This window comes from Zychaea mexicana, assembly GCF_025766255.1.
Source record: "Zychaea mexicana strain RSA 1403 chromosome Unknown BDB00scaffold_245, whole genome shotgun sequence".
In the NCBI taxonomy this organism is placed as follows: Eukaryota; Fungi; Mucoromycota; class Mucoromycetes; order Mucorales; family Lichtheimiaceae; genus Zychaea; species Zychaea mexicana.
In genome coordinates this window covers 5229-24109 of record NW_026516908.1, presented here as the reverse complement: position 1 = coordinate 24109, position 18881 = coordinate 5229, and the positions used below count along the sequence as shown (strand labels likewise).

At 37.2% G+C, this 18881-nt stretch overlaps 5 protein-coding genes across 5 annotated transcripts; 2 read left to right on the top strand and 3 right to left on the bottom strand.

Moving 5' to 3' along the window:
- Positions 1-3771: 3771 nt before the first annotated feature.
- BDB00DRAFT_284605 (uncharacterized protein) lies at positions 3772-4526 on the top strand. The gene is made up of 3 exons (XM_053116786.1): positions 3772-3790; positions 3855-4188; positions 4329-4526. The coding sequence occupies exon 2, from the start codon at positions 3895-3897 to the stop codon at positions 4174-4176; it is 282 nt and encodes a 93-aa protein (XP_052972232.1). The 5' UTR covers positions 3772-3790; positions 3855-3894; the 3' UTR covers positions 4177-4188; positions 4329-4526.
- A 682-nt stretch (positions 4527-5208) lies between these two features.
- BDB00DRAFT_777425 (uncharacterized protein) lies at positions 5209-6236 on the bottom strand (the record flags this gene model as incomplete). The annotated part of the gene is given in 3 exon segments (XM_053120313.1): positions 5209-5475; positions 5491-5621; positions 5936-6236. Coding segments are annotated over 3 exon segments (699 nt in total), but the record flags the coding sequence as incomplete, so codon positions are not given.
- Positions 6237-12231: 5995 nt separating this feature from the next.
- On the bottom strand, positions 12232-12806 carry BDB00DRAFT_880401 (uncharacterized protein; the record flags this gene model as incomplete). The annotated part of the gene is made up of 2 exons (XM_053127988.1): positions 12232-12313; positions 12523-12806. 2 exons carry the CDS (start codon positions 12804-12806, stop codon positions 12232-12234), a joined length of 366 nt encoding a protein of 121 aa, XP_052972230.1.
- A 1771-nt stretch (positions 12807-14577) lies between these two features.
- BDB00DRAFT_777421 (uncharacterized protein) lies at positions 14578-15162 on the top strand (the record flags this gene model as incomplete). The annotated part of the gene is made up of 2 exons (XM_053120312.1): positions 14578-14778; positions 14818-15162. 2 exons carry the CDS (start codon positions 14578-14580, stop codon positions 15160-15162), a joined length of 546 nt encoding a protein of 181 aa, XP_052972229.1.
- Positions 15163-16669: 1507 nt separating this feature from the next.
- Positions 16670-16894, bottom strand: BDB00DRAFT_752326 (uncharacterized protein; the record flags this gene model as incomplete). Its single annotated transcript, XM_053118639.1, has 1 exon — positions 16670-16894. A coding segment is annotated over one exon (225 nt), but the record flags the coding sequence as incomplete, so codon positions are not given.
- Between the last annotated feature and the right edge of the window lie 1987 nt (positions 16895-18881).

Here is an 18881-nt window from a genome sequence, read left to right as displayed (position 1 = left end):
TGAGTAATTGATTACCAATAGTTTTATTAAATACTTATAATTATAAGTATACCGCCTGAGTTCGATGCGAGGCTAAAATGGACAAGTAGTCTACCTCCCAGGATGTGGAAAACTCTATCAAGCGTATTCAACAGCGTCGTGTACCAGTGATGTCTCCAAGCTCGGGATCCCCTCCGATGTCCTCCCCCCACACACTCCCTACACCCCCAATTTTATTTTCACGGCCAGCACGAACGGTCTATGCATATAGAGGCCGAGTATGATAGCAAAGTACGATGGAGACCCTGCACGAAAAGCATCGTAACTTGGCCACAGAGCCGCAGAAAGACAAGGTCCTGGTATGTACGTGTTGCCAGGAGCCTGTACATTGTGCTGGTTGCAATTGTGTGAAAAAAGCTTTGCGAATGTCTTCGCAAGAACAGCCGCCATTCCACTCGGAATTGACCAAAATGCGTGACGCGACGAATACAATAAAATAAATTTTTTGACATACTTGACATGGCAACAAGCAGCTTTCAGGAACAGGAAATGTCACAACCCCCGAATGCCATGGCAACAAAAAGGTTTTTTTCTGCTGTATAGCTCTTCGAAAACAAGCTTCCAGTTGTCTGCTTCAAAGGTCCCATAAGTCATAAAGAATGATCTTTAATGTGGGTAGTAAAAGATCATCGGGCAAGGCAACCCAAAAAAGGAAATTATTTGTGCATATCAAATCAAATCAGATCAGAGCAAGTATAGATAAGGAAGCAGGATACAAAAAAACGCGTTTTTCTTTTTCTTCTCTTCTTTACCAGTTTGTCCATTCTTCCGTACTTTTACGATGAGCACTCACGCTGAAAACACCTACGACCAAGCCACAGGCTACTACAACTTCGACCACGACGATGCGTCCACCATCCCCTACGACCACGACGATGCGTCCACCATCCCCTACGACCCTGACGCGGCATCACATCTTTCATACCATTCCCGTTCCACCATCTCCTCCGCGCCACCCCAATTCTCGCCCGTCCTTACACCCACCTTCAGCTTCGATAACGCCAGCACGGCCTCACACCACTCCTTTGTCACCATCTTCTCTTCCGACTCCTCCCTCATCATTGACCTCGGCAACAATGATGATGCATCCAGTGCTCTGTCGCGTGCGGGTTCGTCCCCACCGCCATCACCGCAGTTCAGTCCTTTGCATTCTCCCGTCTTGCCGCCGTCCCCTCTTCTTCCTCACCATTCTGCTCCCGCTTCTCCTGTCCTCTTCCCACTCTCGCTCCTCCGATGGTTGAGGTTGCCGAAGACGAAGAGACTGAAGAGGCGCCTGTGCCAGAAGAGGACGAAGAGATCCCATATGCTGGTGATCTCATGGACATTGACAGCGACGATATGGATATCGACAACGATCAGAGCAATCTGATGTACTTAGACTGGGTTCCTCCTTCGTACCCCTGGTGGTACTAAAAAAATCCATAAAGTAAGCTACTCTACATTGACCTTTTTATTGAGCGCGTTCACTGACTTGATCACGTCTATTCTTTCTGTTATGATAGATCCCAACAAAAAAAGCAAAAAACACCACAAAAGGTAAGTATAATGTTTCTGCTGTCTTGTGCTTCTGCTTCTTTCCTATAATAAACGCGCTCATTGATACCGGCTTCTTCTTTTTCGTACAAATTCTAATAGCACCCAAAAAAACAATTCAAAAGTCAAAACCCTCAAAAAACATTCAGTATTCAGTATTCAGTATTCCGTATAGCCATTGGTAACAAAGTCAACTCTCGTTTTACTAAGCCTGCTTCAAACACATTGCTGCCTGAGAAAGATGAAAACTAACATTGCTGGCTGGTCGATTTAATAGGCCCTCCTTTTCCTGCTTCTGTTCTTTTCTACCGGCTCCTGCTTTATCCTCTTCTTCCCGCTTGTTGGCGTTGGTTTGTTGGCGCGTCGGCGTCGTGGTGATGTGTCGGTTCCTCGGTGGTGCCTTCTCCGCATGGCTTCTAGGGTGGTTCGTTTGGGCCGTCTTTGGTCGGCTCTTTTGCGTGGGCTGTTTTGGTATATAGTTCAAAGAAGGCTGTCTCAGATTCAAGGCATATATTTGCTGATTGGATCCATGTTCTTTAGGTCTTTGCGTGGTTGGTTCGGCTGCGATGCTTCTGGTGTTTGGTCTGGCGGCTTCCGCCTTCGTCAGGCAATGGGGTGCAGTGGAAGGTACCCGGATTAAGGTAAGGGCTGAGATGGAAGGCTGTGGCAAGGCACTGTGTTATCGCCTGTATAGGGAGATATAGGGGGCCTCTGCGCATGTTTCACGATGATTTTGGACTAGATGGCTGTGGCACCACTGGTGTGCTGTATAGTGATGCTAGGAACATTGCATTGTCGTTTGTCGGTTTTGGAGGACGTGGGTGACACCTTGCATAGCAGGAATGTACAATGGAGCGGCCCGGTAGACCATGGCTTTCTTTGCAGGCACGTATTGATCATCTTTACTTTCACGTAATAAAGGAAAACAAAGTGAGCATGATGTACTAACTAATTTAAAGTATTTTTGCTAGTCGTCTATCCCCCTTCCTTGTAGCAGTCAATCGTTTCGATGATTGCTAATACAAGGGAGGGGAGCAGCTCCATGTAGGACCTAAAGCCGTCTTTGCATTGTGGCATTTATTTAGTCGTGGTTGCTCCATTGGTTCACACTGGCTCAAAAGACACCCCGTGGTACTCCTGCGTCGACAATACCACAAAGCATTGTTCCACAAGCATTACCACCTCACTGACCCCACAGCACGGTTCTCGGTCGTCCTCTGGAATGTGTTTACGCCTAAACCGCGTCTGATCCCTCAGGGGGCCTGGGTAGCAGTTAGCTTTCCCTCTGCTATGGAAGTGAGTATCCTTCTGTCTCATAACCCTTACCCTCTGCTTCGGGTGCCTGAAGCTGGGGTGTCCGGGCTGGGGTTGTCCTGGCGAGAGCGGTGTGGTGGTAGTATGCTGCCATTTTGGGAGAGTGCCAGCTTTCCAGGCTAGCCGAGTAAAAAAACTTGGCGCTGATCGCGGATTAGTAGAATCCCCTCTGGCTTGATTACGTCGTCGTTGCGTGTGGTTAGTATGCATGTGCCTCATATGCCGTCATGGTGGGGTGGCGCCAAATTTCAGACTAGCCGAGTACAAAAGCACCCTTGTGTCGAATCGAGGATTCGGAGAATCCCGTCTTTGGCTTGATTTTCTCTTGTCAAAATGCATGCCCCATCACGAAAAAGCGTGCAACAGTGAATCACATGTTTCAGCGCAGCAATTTTATCATCACATCAAGAAGTAGCGCAACTCAGTGGTACGGATAACAAGCAAGAACTCGTAGCAACGAAGAGACATCAGCATGGCTGACGGTTCAACTCGAATATTCCAACAACTTACGTTAGGACGGAAAGGAACTGTTCGGAACAACACATCAAAAAGAGCGGTATCGGCACGTTGTAGACATCAAACCAAAAAGCACAAGAGCAAGAAGAATTGACAACATTGCAAATGACAATTGCTACAGGTCGAATCGAGATGATGAGTCACCTCTGCTTATGACAACAAACAGCAAGATTTATTAATGCGACAACATCGACGCAAATTGATCGGATTATAAAAATATAACATAACAATGACTACATTCTTTTATGAAAATGGACAAGAAAACCTTTTCAATGAACATGGAGAAAAAGTTTACGATCCAATGGAAGATGTTTTAACACAAATTGACGATCCCAATATAGTTCTTGAAACAATAACTTGAGTGCTAAACGCCACGAAAAAGCTACTGGTGAACCATCAGTTACGCAGCCGTTGAAATCTAGTAATTTGATTAAATCAACCAAGTCATACAGTATCTATAGTGATACGACCAGAGAATCGTTTATCAACCGTATGCTTGAGCAACTGCAAGAGCGTGGCTTAGTGGCTAAAGTTGCAAGAGAACTCAACGTGAAGTACCGTACTGCACTGAATTGGTGGCACATTTATGAAGAAACAGAAGGGGTGCCGTATAAAAATAGTGAAAAAAACAGTGGTCCAAAAAGCTCATTTACAACTGAGCATAACGAGTACATTACCAAGCTACTTGACAACGACCCTCAGATATTTGCGGACGATATAATAAATAGCTTGACTGAACAATTCGAAGGCTTCACCATTTCAAATCGCAAATGAACAACCATTTACGTAATACTATGCTTATCACTGTAAAAAAGCCATATTTCGAACCTGAGGTTAAAAACTCAGTAGAAAATCTCCAGACACGATTCGAATGGTGAAATGGAAAGATTCTGATCTGGATTTTACAAAAAATTGTATTTTTATAGATGAAGCCGGTTTCCACATCAACATGAGACTCAATTGGGCCAGATCGAAAAGTGGAAAAAAGGCAATTGTAAAGCAACCACAAACCAGAGCACCAACACATACAATCATTGGTGCCATTCACTCCTCTAGCATTATTCACGTTGCTATCAGAAAACCACCACCAAAAAAAGAAATTGAGGCTGCTAAAAAAAAAGAAAGGCTAATAATGGGCAGTAACTGAGATTAGTGAAGAGAATCCAGAGGTTAACGACGATTCTGCTAATAATAATTCAGTAAAAAAAGGTACAACAACTGCTCACTTCGTTAAGTTCATGAACAAAGTTCTTGCTGTACTGGATGCCGAAAAAGCTTCTAAAGGAAGTTATATAGTTCTAGATAATGCTTCTATTCACAAGTCTAAGCCGATGATAAGAAAGATTGAAAGTAAGGGTTACAGAGTAATGTATCTGCCTCCCTACTCGCCTGAATTGAACCCTATTGAACAGTTTTGGGCAATAGTTAAAGGGAAGATGAAGCGTGACAGACTAATGGAGGAAGAAAATCTGTCCAGTAGAATTACTGATGCTTGTAATGATATATTCATCAGTGACCTTAATGGTTTCTGTAATCATTCTAAGCGCCAAATTGTTAATTGTTATAAGAAGACACCTTTCTAATATACAGTCGTTCCAATGCCAAAGGGCGGTTTTCTAAAAAAAATGCGGCTAATAAAGCTTCCCAAAGGACGCTTTTAATTTACAGTGTTTTCCTTTCATTTTCAGACTTTTTGAACTTTTTTTTCGGACTTTTAGATTTTTAAATTCAGACACAAATTTTTATTTTTCAGACGAACAGAAGTTGCTTTTCAGACTTTTATTATGCTTATATTCAGATTCTATTTCAATATCGTGATGAAATACCACGAGCTTTGTTGCGAGACTTGTCAATGAGAGCATAAAAGTCGGAGATGGGAATCACCAAACCGTCATCAATACTAGTTGATTCAACATTGGGAGTAGCGTCAGTAGCATTGCAGTGGTTCAAAAGGCAGTGACCAATGTTGGACAACATATCAAGGTTCTTTAGAGAGGCGAACGAGTGAAGCACCGACAGGGAAGAGGCAACGGTCATAGCGCCAATTTCGGTCATTGTGTACAAGTGTTTGTGCTACTTACAGACAACGAAGAAGGAGATATAGAAGCCATTGATCATAAATGCAAGGCAACCACTCAAATGCCATTTGTCGATTGCCCTTTTTGATGCGATTCCCAGGCGAAGAATGTCCATACAAACAGAGTGTTTGGGGGGTAATCCTTAACCGTAATTCTTTTAAGGTTTTATTAACTAAAAGATATATCATTGTTTAAACATATTTAGGAAAAATAAAAAATTAGATTATAATTTTTTTATTTTTTAAACTTTTAACTTTTTTTTTAACTTTTTTTTAATTCTTTAAAATGTTTAGGTTTCGTAGAAACATGTTTAAACCTTTAAAAGAGTTATATCCTTTTATAATTAATTTAACACGGGCTAGGAGGTACGACGACGCCCTAGTCACATTTTTTTTGATGAAATACAAAAAAAAGTAGACGCTTGACAGTGAAATCCTTAATTAAAATTAATTTACTGTTTACAGTAAAATTAATTGTTAAGGATTGAAACTCTTTTGTTGTGGAGCTATTTCCAGGCTTGACCTCACCAAAACCAACAGGATAACCAAAATCATGCTGTATCAGTGTTGAGATAATTGCGTCGGGTTGGATATCAGACTCTTCTTCAGGTGATGATTTGTTGGCCCATCGCAGTGCTACATTTTGGTCTTGGTTGGCAATAATTTCAGAGAGGAGTGCATCATAGTAAGTAGTTTGTAATTCAACTTTACAGATTTTGTCCAAGTTCAGCAGTCGATTTCGTGGTAGTTTGGTCAGGCTATCGTAAAAAAAAGTGATAAATGAGTAACAACTCAAAAACACGCTTCCTTATAACTTTTGTATTACTACTTACTAAGGGTCGCAATCTGACCCGCGGGTTGAGGACGGGTCAATGGGTCAGGTTGATGCCTTTCTGACCCGTGGGTCCACCCGTCCAACCCTTGACCCGACCTGTTGACCCGTCGTGACCCATGTATACATATAATATGTATGAGGTACTTATATTTAAGTAGTCAATCTTCTTGTTGGGAAACATAATTAGTTGTCATTATGTCTGCTATAGAACTATAGCATAAAACGTACTTAATTCTTTTTATTGTGGGATTATACTTTATATTCAACAGTATGGGATAAGTAAGCAGAGGTATCCCTAAATAATGTATAGAAAAAATTCAAACTCAATTACTTAATATGAAAAAAATTGAATTTTCTTTATATAATTAAAGATATACAAGATATACTAAAATATGTTTACCGAATCATATATTAATTTGAAAAAATTATTTGATAATGAAGAAAATGCATTAATTTATTTAATAGAAGATAATTATGTTAATAAATATGAAGAATGTGCTATTTGCAGTAGTAAAACAAAATTATACATTACCATAAAAGTTTATAAATATAAAAATCGTAAGTATAGAAAATTATACTCACCTTTACGAGGAACAATATTTTCAAAAATGAAATTGCCATTGAATAAACAATTACATTTATTGAATTACTTTATATTGAAAATGCCTTATAGTAGCATATCTACAACCTTGAATATTTCACGTAATACTGTAACAGCATATAATAAATTATATAGAAAATACTTGAAGGATAGAATTAATTTTAATAGGAATTTTAAAATAGGTGGTAGAATTAAAATTGTAGAAATTGATGAAAGTAAAATAGAAAACGAATATACAATAAAGGATATAAAGTTGAAGGTGCCTAGGTTATTAATGGAATTGAAAGAAGTATATTGAAATATAAAATAAAAAACGAAAATATAAGACATTTATGTTACCAATTGAAAAAAGAGATTGTATAAATATAGATAAAATTATTATGAAACATCTAAAGAAAGGAACTACTATTTATACTGATTGCTGGAAAGGCTATAATAATTTAAAAAATATTGGATATAAACATAAATTAGTCAATCATAAAAAATATTTCAAAGATCCAAATACAGGTATATATACTAATACAATTGAGGGAACATGGTGTGCATTAAAACAAAGTATTGTACCAAGATGAAGGACAAAAAAGGATTTAATATTATATTTAAGAGAATATCAATGGCGAAAAAAGAATAGAGAATATAACTTATGGAAAAAGTTTTTAAAAGATTGATTTAATTAAAAATTGAATTTTAAGAATATAATAAAAAACATATCACTATATAATTTTAAAATGAATGAAAACCTATTTTTAAATTCAAACTTTTTAAAAGATAATAAAAGATCCTTTGTCCCTACAAAACTTTTTAGTAGAAATAAATATAATTACAATATTGAAAATGTGGACTTTAAATTTAAAAAAGATAATATAGTCTCCATTACAATCAAATTAGATAATGGTGATAAATATAATCATGTTTATATTATTAAAGATAAAACTATAGATCTAATGGATATAGAAAAAGTAACAAATGATATAGAAAAAATAGATTTGAATCAATAATATATAGATCTGTCCTTTGTATGACAATAAACTGCTGGAGGAAGGTTGGATTTATATAAAAAAATAAAAATAAATTCTGCAAAATCATTTTGGAGTATGAAAAATATCAATCTGTATACTATCTTGATAATGAGTTAAAGTAAGCTATAAGCAATATATATGATATGGTGCATACTGACTTAAATCGTCACTGTCGAAAATCGAGAATTTTTGAAATTCCGCTGGTAAATAGTATAGCCGATACTGTGCAAGAGCCATCATTAAGTGAGATGAATATTATATGTAGAATGAAGAATTATTAGGCGTCATGGCTCATTTATTTAGTATGATATACAATTTAATCATTTTTTCTAAGTGTTCGGTGGGATTTAAATCTTTTCGAGGTAAACTTTTCAACAAGCTTAAAAGCATCGTTTCCAGCTTTCAAATCATTGTATGCGCGAATATAATGCCAGCAGCGATTGTAATAACGGCGGATTTCTAGAGGCTTAGCATCAGGTGGAGAGACTTGATCTAGAAAGCTATCAAGGTTTTCTCTTAGTGACGAGAATGTATAATCGCATTCACTTCTTGCAATGCGCTTGGCAGCACTCCAGTATCTCTCGATCCAATTAGTTTCGCAATGGTACTTGGGATAAGAGGCGAACAAATGACCAGCCTTGAGAACAGTCTCGTGTAACGCGCTCTTCTGCGCAACAAAGTCGGGTTGACCCTCTAACATATGGTAAGGGCAACAAGTGCGATCAGCATTCGGTGGCTGATCGCAATTGGTTTTCCAATGCTTTTTTTTTGCCTCAAATTCCTTCCAACGTCCTAAGCCACGCTCTTCCAAGATGGTTCTAATGCCCTTCAAGGTCCAAATGCGTTCTTCTTTCACACCGCTTCTTGTCTTCTTTTTCTTGATCTCAAGAGTGTAAAAGTTCTGGATGACCAAGTTCCCATCTGGACCGACATACTTGCCAGGCAAAATCACGCGTTCTTCAATACCCTTGAGGACTTTATCTTTCAAGCCAAAACGGCTCACAAGTTTCGCACTTGCTGCATAAGCATTATGATTGCTTGATTGATCAAACAAAAATAGCGCTTGACAGCCTGGATGAAGTGCTTCAAACAATGGTATGGCGTCTTCTTTCAGTTGCTCCATCATATCCTTTGACGTCCAATAACCGTCACGGTTGGCACCAGCGTAGAATAGTCTGCGAGATTTCCAGTTTTTAATCCTCATGGTTCCATGGCAAGGGCATTGGAACTCGCTGACCATAATGGATCCTCCTGGACTCTTTTTACGGATGGGATTTTCACCCTCATACAGCCAGAGGTTGGTCTTGCAGTCATTCGAATAAAAAGTTGATTCATCCTGCGTCACCATGATGATCTTCTTTTGGTCGTCTGGTAGAAGAGGTTGTTGCTCAATTGAAACGTCGTCGTCGTCGTACGTTTCCATAAAGCGGCTGTATTCAACCATTTTAGCAGCCCACTCTTGTTGGTACTTAACAACATCATCGCGCTCATGGCCATCGTAATAAACATCTTTTTTGTTGACTCGGTAGGTGTAGCCCCATTCAATCAAGTAATTTCGAAGTACTGAAGGCGAGATGTGTCCTGGAAGAGCAAGAAGGTCTGGAATAGCGACTTCGTTCAGATATTTGAGCATTTCGGGAAGTCCTCTTTTCTCTGGCTTAGTCCTTTTTAACCATTGTAATGCTGCTGCTTTAACATCTTCGTCGCTCAAAAACGAAAGGCGTTTGGTGTGTTTTCCTTGCTGATGAGATGAGATTTTACCGAAGCGAAGATATTCTTTGGCATATGATACAATAGCACGGGGACGATAATACTCTGATGGCTCAATCCATGCAATTACAGCTGCCGTTTTGGATGCTTGCATTATCGACCGGCCGTTCAACAGCTCTCGAAAATAGATGTGAACACCAATATGCTTTCGCATTTCATAATCGTTAAGGTCTCGTTTATCGTTCTTTCTTGCATTTGCGATTGGAGTGACGATTGACGTAAGGCGTTCGAACCCTTCCTGGATGGTCATCAAAGGGATGATATCATCCACTATGGCTACTTCGTCATTGTGGTCGTCGTCATTTCCGCGTCGCTGATCCACTGATACTGAGGAAAAGAAGTTGGTGATTTCATAGCTGCCCTTTTTCTTCTCTGTAGCCTTATCATTTCGGTAATACTTGGTAGTTCTACCAGTACCCCAGTATCTTCCACTTCTGCGCTTCGATCCCTCTGCTACATTATTCCATTCAATAGGAAAGCTGGGAGGAGGGGTGGCCAATGCTACTGTTTCGGCTTGCAAAGAGGCAAGAATCTCAAAGTCGTTGGGTTCGGTTTCAACCATGACTTCTGCGATCGGAAGCTCGACAAGTGGTTGCTGAATTGTTGGGACTAATTGTTGAAAACGGCCATGTGTTGCTTGCTCTTTTGCGCGTTTTTGTTTTTTATTTGGAGGAGGCATGCTTGAAGTGGTAATTCAATTAAACAATGTTTGAGATTCGATGATTATACTCAGTACAATCTGAGCTATATAAACTATCTTCTTTTATACCAAACTTTCAAACATTGTTTAAGAACTCAGTCTTAACGGAGAAACAGATCTGAAGGTGAAAAGCTTATCAACTTCTTTGTCAGCAAGGACCCTATTGGTGCTCTGCTGTAAGAATGTTTAAAAAAACTTTTTATGATGGTGTGAGATGTGTTCTTGGACGGCTGTTTCATACTTGGTTTCTTTACTGGGTTATATGAAGGATTAAAATTTCAGTCCAACTAGGTGCATGTGTGCAATTAGATCCTGGTGCTGTAAAGAGAAACTTTCTATCAAGACATTTTCTGTACCAGATTTGAGTTTACCACATTTGAATTAGTGAAAAACCGTAATAACGCGACATGCGCCCTAAAAGTGTGAGCTTTGTGCAACCATGAGTCGTTCAGGTTACACACTGCTAAAAGTACACTTCCACCTTTCGAATCTCACCTCATGACCATCAATACCCCTTGTCGAAATCTGGGACCTCTCTGCTAAAAGTTCATTTTCCGACAAAACTTCAAGTTGTATCAGAGGCTCGAGAAATGCTTTTTTTCAAAAAGTAAAACGCAAGATCTGTTCAGAATCCATCAATAAACATATCTTGCGTTTTAGTTTCTGTAAAAAGGCAAATCTGCCAGCTCTGATATGATTTGTTTTTTTGGGTCGGTAATTAAATTATTTTGATGGTTAAAGTCAGTATGCACCATAGGAGTAAAGAAGTAGCAATAGTACAATAAGAATATACAACAAAAGACAGAAAAGGAATTGAGAAAAGAAAATCGAAGGAAGAAGAAAGAAGTGAAAAGAAAAGGGAAAAGGAAAAGGATAAGGGGCATATAGGGAAGTCGATTTTCAACCACACTTTAAATATTATGCTTTCTTTAAAGCATATGAGCCCAAGCAATTTCTTTTGTAATGGCACAGAACCCTTTACCTTTAAGAATAATCACTCAAAACGTAGATGTTGCTAGCACTGCTAGGAATTTGCGTGCCATCATCTTAGAGATCTATATATATATGGAGTTTTGCACTTCCAGCGCTCAAGTTCAGGCTGATCGACACTTCCTTCATCACTACATTGAAATCAGTCTTGACCCATCAACGCGAGTTTTGACCTGTTGGGTTGGACGGGTCGGGTCGGGTCAGTGTTTTCTTGACCCATGGGTCAATGGGTCAGACCCTTGACCCGACCCGACCCGTCCAATTGTGACCCCTACTACTTACAAATTAGCAATTCCTTCCACAATACCTGCTTTGTTTCCAGTCATGCGAGCAGAGAGTGACAGAAGATCCAGCTTGGCTTCCCTTACTGATTTCGTCTTGACATCAATCCCATATGATGAATAATTAATAACAACAAAATAAATAGTATATTATATGTAAAGGAAGTTCTTGCTATTTTAAATACGTCGTGAAAGGCTTGCCTCCCTCCGCAACCTTCCACCTCTAAATCTCATTGTCAAGTTACATTTCGTCACAAGTTCCTCATGTAAAGGAGGGATATGCTCATTACCATTCCGCTGGTTCAACTAATAAAGAAATTATGTTTTTATTTTATATATTTTTATTCATTATGAATAACATGTTTTTGGAAATTATTTTTTAAAATGATAAATATTATTATAACTTTTGAAAATAAACTAAACTAAATTACGTGTTATACCATAATTTATGTTTAAACTATTTTTTTATTATTTTCAAAATATAATTAATTTCTGCTTTATAACTTTTTTATCATATATAATTTAATAGAATAATTTATGGTTATTGTTTATTCATCTATATGGTTTGCGTAATGATCATGAATTCGTCATCTGTGAGTCGGTTGTTCTCTGTAGAGTCGGTTGTTTCCATCAAATCACTGAGAATGTGGTTACATAGGGAGTGTAATGTCGCTAGGCCAAAAACTTGGGACTTAAGTGTGCTGTGTTCATTTAGTGCCAGAAAAAGAATGTCGGAAAGAGCCAAAATTTCTTGCAAGTCAGTTTCGATCTTGAATGTCGAGTCGGTAGGGGATATTTGTTGCTGGTATGTCTGAAAGAGATCGGTGACGTGATGTTGTGAATTAACCATGGAGAGATAGATTCATTGGATGAGGAGTCGTTGTAGTTGTCATTGCCGAAAGAAGTTGTGGATAATGGCGGTAATGAATTGCTGATTGTATTGGTTGCATTGCTGTGGCTGCTGGTGTTGTTCTTGTTGGTATTCTCCCGGTTGGTTTCATTCTGAGAAGTGCTTGCATTGGAGGTGGAGGTGGTAGTGGAAGGAGAGTCGTTGCTGCTGTCAACGTGAGGTGTTTCTTCCACAATGATTTGGTCGACAAGAGCTGAGCAGGAAGCATGGGTATCTGACATCACCTTTGACCGGGCTTGTTCCTTCTAGAAATCAGTGCTGTCCATAGATAAATTCCATTGCTTGAGTTCGGCTAACAGGCTAGCTTTGGCATCATGTTTAAAATACTTTTCCTAGAATAGTTTGATAACGCACCTGGCTGTATTGACGATTGTATAATTCAAAGTGGCGAACAAAGGATTTCAAAGAAAGAAAACTGGCATTACGGGGTGTTCTTTTTTGCTTTTTTGATATGTGAGCTGCCATTTAGAGGAGTGAGAGAAGGGTAAAAAAAATGGTCGCGTCGGAATTTCACCTCATATAACGCGGAGTTTGGGGCTGGACCTGATTTCGCAGTCATCTGAAAAAAAAATTTCAAGGGTGAATAGGGGACTTTTTTGTTTTTTTCTCTTTTTTTCCAACCTACCTCAACAATCAAGATGCTTGCGGCTAGTAATCTCTGGATGAACGTCCTTGATACCAACCATTGCAGCTGATTGTTCTGTCAATCATGTTCTTTGACTTGGGTTCTCTTGCGAGGTGAGAGTCTGGACTACCTCAAAAAGAACAACAACAATATGTGCTTTTGGTGTTGGTAATATCTTGATCAAAAAATCAACAGCTAAACAATCCAAGAAAAAACAGAGCACTGGAACAGCTACAGCAAAAGGAAAAACAACAACATGGTAAGGCTATAGGAACAATAACTAACCATTATTTGAGGTTTTTATAGTATACGATGGACATTTGGAAAAGCACCCTAAATTCAAATACTACTATCTGGTTATGGACAACACGCACCAACACATCAATCAAAAACCATTGAAATGCCTCTTACTGAACGTGACTACAACTGTGTTTATCTCCCGCCGTACTCTCCAGAAATGAACCCCATTGAACAATTTTGGTCCAAGTTGAAGTATACGATCAAGAGGGAAGAACTGCTGGATATGGACACACTCTTTTCAAGAATATCGGAAGCTTGCAATATGGTTACTCACAAGGATCTCCATTGATAGATCCGTCACTCTATCTCCTGCTTCGATGATTGTCTCAATGATGCCCCTATTTAGTGTAGTTTATTTATGTCATTTTTTATTCCATTATTGTTTTTTGTTATTATCTTACCCAATAAAATATTGTTTTTACCTTATCTTTGTTTTGCTCTCTACATTTGAACTCTGCGATATACCTTTTTTTGTAGGCGACATCTACGCTACCGACAAATCCAAACCGAAAATGCGACATCCGTTTTTGGAAAATGCGACATCCCAGATTTGATAACTCGACAACTGATTTTCAAAAGTGCGACACAGGTTTCGAAAAATGCGACAAGTAATGTAGAAATACTGTATATGATTAAACATAAAAATGCACTCCAATTATGGATTTTTTATCTAAATACTTTTCAATTCATTTCGTCCAAAAAACACTGAGGACGGAAAATGGAAATAATCACGTGCGTGGTACAGTGTTTTCCTTCGACTTTTAGTTATCCATTATTGGATAACCGGCGAACTAGTACTCAGATGATTCAAGGAAAAAGTTCAGACGAATTAAATAAACTGCTCTTCCCTGAATATCTTATTTTATAACACTCAGAGCATATACCTTTCAATGATAGTAGACTTTATTAACTATATCCCTGATACAACCATTGAGGAGGTTGATGAAAGTTCCTCGGATGAAATGGATTTAGAGTACACTGCAAAAGAATATGGCGAAGTAATCATGTTGGCGGATGCATTTACTACTACTATTGATTATAATGATAATGTTAACAACAAAATAATTATGAAAGACTCATTAGCTACCGTTTCCGAGAAGAAAGCTCCAAGTGTGAAATATAAAAAGTATGGCGAAGACCAAGTAAAAAGGTTTTTTGAGTTGATAACAAAAGAAGGCTACACAGTACCAAAAGCAGCAGAAATTGCGGGTATCCCCAGAAGTACAGCTTATAAGTCAAAAAAAGTTTGGAATGACAGTGATGGATCCGTATACCCTAAAGGTTGTGTTAAAAAGGAATCGAAAAAGAACCCTGATAAATCAAAAGGCAACACGAAATTAGAAGACAAACATACCTTCTTTTTGATCGATTTAATCGATAAAAATCCATGTATTACTATTATAGAGGCGAAAGAGGATTTGTGTTCTAAATTTTCAGACCTATCAATAACAGCTTCAGGTGTAAACAAACATATGAAAGGAAAATGTGGATTATCATTAAAAGAATCGAAACTGTATACCCTCACAAGAGATGCACCTAGAACGCTGAAATTACGTTTTGATATTATAATGCAATGGAAGGCTACCGGTGTGGATTATATGGCAAACTGTGTTTTTATAGATGAATCAGGATTTAATGCACATCAGATATGAAAACGTGCTTGGTCTCGTATAGGTGAGCCTGCAATTGTTACAGTACCACCTCAAAAAGGAGTGAACGTGAGTATCATTGGATGTATAGCTCCATAGGGAATAATCAATTTTTGTAAAGTTGAGCCATTTAAATCAAGTGATGCTGCTTTGATTCAGAAAGAATTTCCTCAACCCGAAAAAAAAGAAAAAGAAAAGCGAACACAGAAGCAGATCACAAGCCAAAGGTGAAAAAAAGTACAACAGCCTATCATGTCGTGAAATTTATTGAAGCAACTATGGACATTTTAGATAAACAGAACAAAAAAGGAGTTTTCATTGTGATGGATAATTGCAGGATTCATCACTCTGATTTTTTATAAAAGCGATTAACGAACGTGGTTATAAGCCTCTTTTCCTACCACCTTACTCGCCATTTCTTAATCCTATTAAAGAGTGTTTGGCAAATGTCAAGAAAAATACTAGAAGACATCAATTGAGTAAGATAGATCAGCTAACACCTAGAATTGCTGCTGCATGTGCTACTGTTAGTGCTGAAGATTGCCAAAGTTGGATTAGACATTCAAAAACATTTTGGGATAGATGTTTATCAAAAGAACTTTTGCTATGTTAAGTCCAAATATATTTGTAAAGAATCTGAATATAAGCATAATAAAAGTCTGAACAGCAACTTCGGTTCGTCTAACAAATTAAAAATTTGTGTCTGAATTTAAAAATCTAAAAGTCCGAAGAAAACCATCCTTTGGTGTTGGAACGACTGTATATTAGAAAGGTGTCTTATTATAACAATTAACAATTTGGCGCTTAGAATGATTACAGAAACCATTAAGGTCACTGATGAATATATCATTACAAGCATCAGTAGTTCTACTGGACAGATTTTCTTCATTCATTAGTCTGTCACGCTTCATCTTCCCTTTAACTATTGCCCAAAACTGTTCAATAGGGTTCAATTCAGGCGAGTAGGGAGGCAGATACATTACTCTGTAACCCTTACTTTCAATCTTTCTTATCATCGGCTTAGACTTATGAATAGAAGCATTATCTAGAACTATATAACTTCCTTTGAAAGCTTCTTTGGCATCCAGTACAGCAAGAACTTCGTTCATAAACTTAACGAAGTGAGCAGTTGTTGTACCTTTTTTTACTGAATTATTATCAGCAGAATCGTCGTTAACCTCTGGATTCTCTCCACTAATCTCAGTTACTGCTCTTTTTTTCCCATTATTAGCCTTTCTTTTTTTTTAGCAGCCTCAATTTCTTTTTTTGGTGGTGGTTTTCTGATAGCAATGTGAATAATGCTAGAGGAGTGAATAGCACCAATGATTGTATGTGTTGGTGCTCTGGTTTGTGGTTGCTTTACAATTGCCTTTTTTCCACTTTTCGATCTGGCCCAATTGAGTCTCATGTTGATGTGGAAACCGGCTTCATCTATAAAAATACAATTTTTTGTAAAATCCAGATCAGAATCTTTCCATTTCATAAACCATTCGAATCGTGTCTGGAGATTCTCTACTGAGTTTCTAACCTCAGGTTCGAAATATGGCTTTTTTACAGTGATAAGCATAGTATTACATAGATGGTTGTTCATTTGCAATTTTGAAATGGTGAAGCCTTCGAATTGTTCAGTCAAGCTATTTATTATATCGTCCGCAAATATCTGAGGGTCGTTGTCAAGTAGCTTGGTAATGTACTCATTAAGCTCAGTTGTAAATGAGCTTTTTGGACCACTGTTTTTTCACTATTTTTATACGGCACCCCTTGTGATAAACGTGGGTTGTGGATAAGTAATAAGAGTGAAAGATTAAAATAAAAGACAATATGAAATACAGTGAGAGTCAAATATCAGATGATTTTTATTGAATAAATTCACAACCCTTTATATACTGTTGAAGATGTTGTCTAGACTTCCGTCTGGATGAACTGATGAATGGATCGCGGATATGCCGGATTTTGGATGTTTCAAAGATGAAGAAGGATGGGAAGGTTGAGTTTGTCGGCCATGATAATGGACATTGTCTTCTGATTGTAAAGAGTCATCTTTGGTAATCAGTGTGTTCCTTGTTTGGCGAAGTCTCACCTTTGTCAGTGCTGGAATTGGTATCCGCTCTTTGATAGGTACACTTTGCTCAACTCAGATAAGCTAGATTCAAAGGAAGTGCTGACTAAATCGAGAATAGGACAATGTGTATACAATGGTTGGTCCTGAGTTATTCTCGATTGGTAATCCATGTTTGAGAGATTATCGATATGGTGCTAATTATGTAATAATTGATTCATCCGTGTGTGTGGTGTTCTCTCTACTATGTTCTAATGGTTACGAAGACGGCAGAGTAGATTGAGTTGTCTGGATCAATCTCAAAGTAGTGTGGTTTACCACAAATATTAACTAATAAAAAAAATAGTGATGCTCAACACAGAAATCCTTGCATGTAAACAAACTATGATAAGCTCAATGAAAGATATTATGACTCAAGTTATGGATAAATATTTTGATGATGAAATTCTATGTGATTTGAAAGAAAAAAAACAAAAACTAATGAAAAATATCATAAAGGAAAAATTGGAAGAAACAAAAACGAACAATTTTTTGTATATCAATAGCAGTAATAATATATGCTCATATGTTCATAAAAGAGGAAAAAAAGAAGGATATATGTATCATCGGAAAATAAGAACAAATATTGGTGACAATAATCCTGATTTTCTATGTTCTCAACATAGTAAACTACATGTACCTAAAAAAAAAGAAAAAAAAGAGAGAAAACAATCTATAAATTTTGAAAAAAAGAGAAAAAATATCAAAAAAATTAAAAATATATATATATGTAATGGAGGGGTTCTCAGTTTTGCTGATGTTATCAATAAAATAATCCAATAGTTCATTATAAATATACAAAAAAGAAAAAAAAGAAATCATTCTCACTAAATATAGGGTAGAGTACACCATTTTTTTATCTGTGTATTTTTCTCTTTCATATAATCATCAATAATATCTTCTGTATTAAAATCACTTTATTTGACCCAGCTATTTTCATTATTACTATAACCAAGCCATTTTACATAAAATATTAGTTTATTATTAACATCAACCATATGATCTACTATTTTTTCTACTTGAAATACATTATCATTATTTTTTGGTTGATTACATTTTCTTTTTTTAGGTGTATCATTGGATATAAGTTCATTATTATCTATATTCTTTTCTGTATGTTTTTCAATATCTTCTATATTTAAGTTTAAGATTTTAAATTGTAGTTCCTGCATCTCTTTATATTGTTTATTTACTTTTTGTTCATTACTAAAAACTAAATTAATTTTATTCATTTTTGTAGGGAATTCAAATCTATTACTATCCCATGCCATATGATGTAGTTGAACATCTATATTATAATTTCTACAAAAATTATGAATATTTTTTAAATAACAGGCAATGCGGAACTGAAGATTATAATATTTTTTATCTGACATTTGCAATGCTGCTTTATTATTTTAACTCTATTAAATTTTGATGCTAATATAGAAAATTGACTTTCAATTTCAGACCTAAATGAACCAAATTTACTATTATAATTTAATTCATTAACAGTTAGATTTTTATTAACCTCTTTTCTTATTGGATAAACAAAGTTATTATGACTAAAATCATAACCATATTCATTTACATTTTCTATGAATTTGTCAACAAAGAGATTATATCCACCATCCATTCCTATACA

What these genes read in the sequence shown, in the direction of transcription:
- BDB00DRAFT_284605 (XM_053116786.1), top strand. Translation starts at nt 3,895, where the DNA reads ATGCTTGAGCAACTGCAAGAGCGTGGCTTAGTGGCTAAAGTTGCAAGA.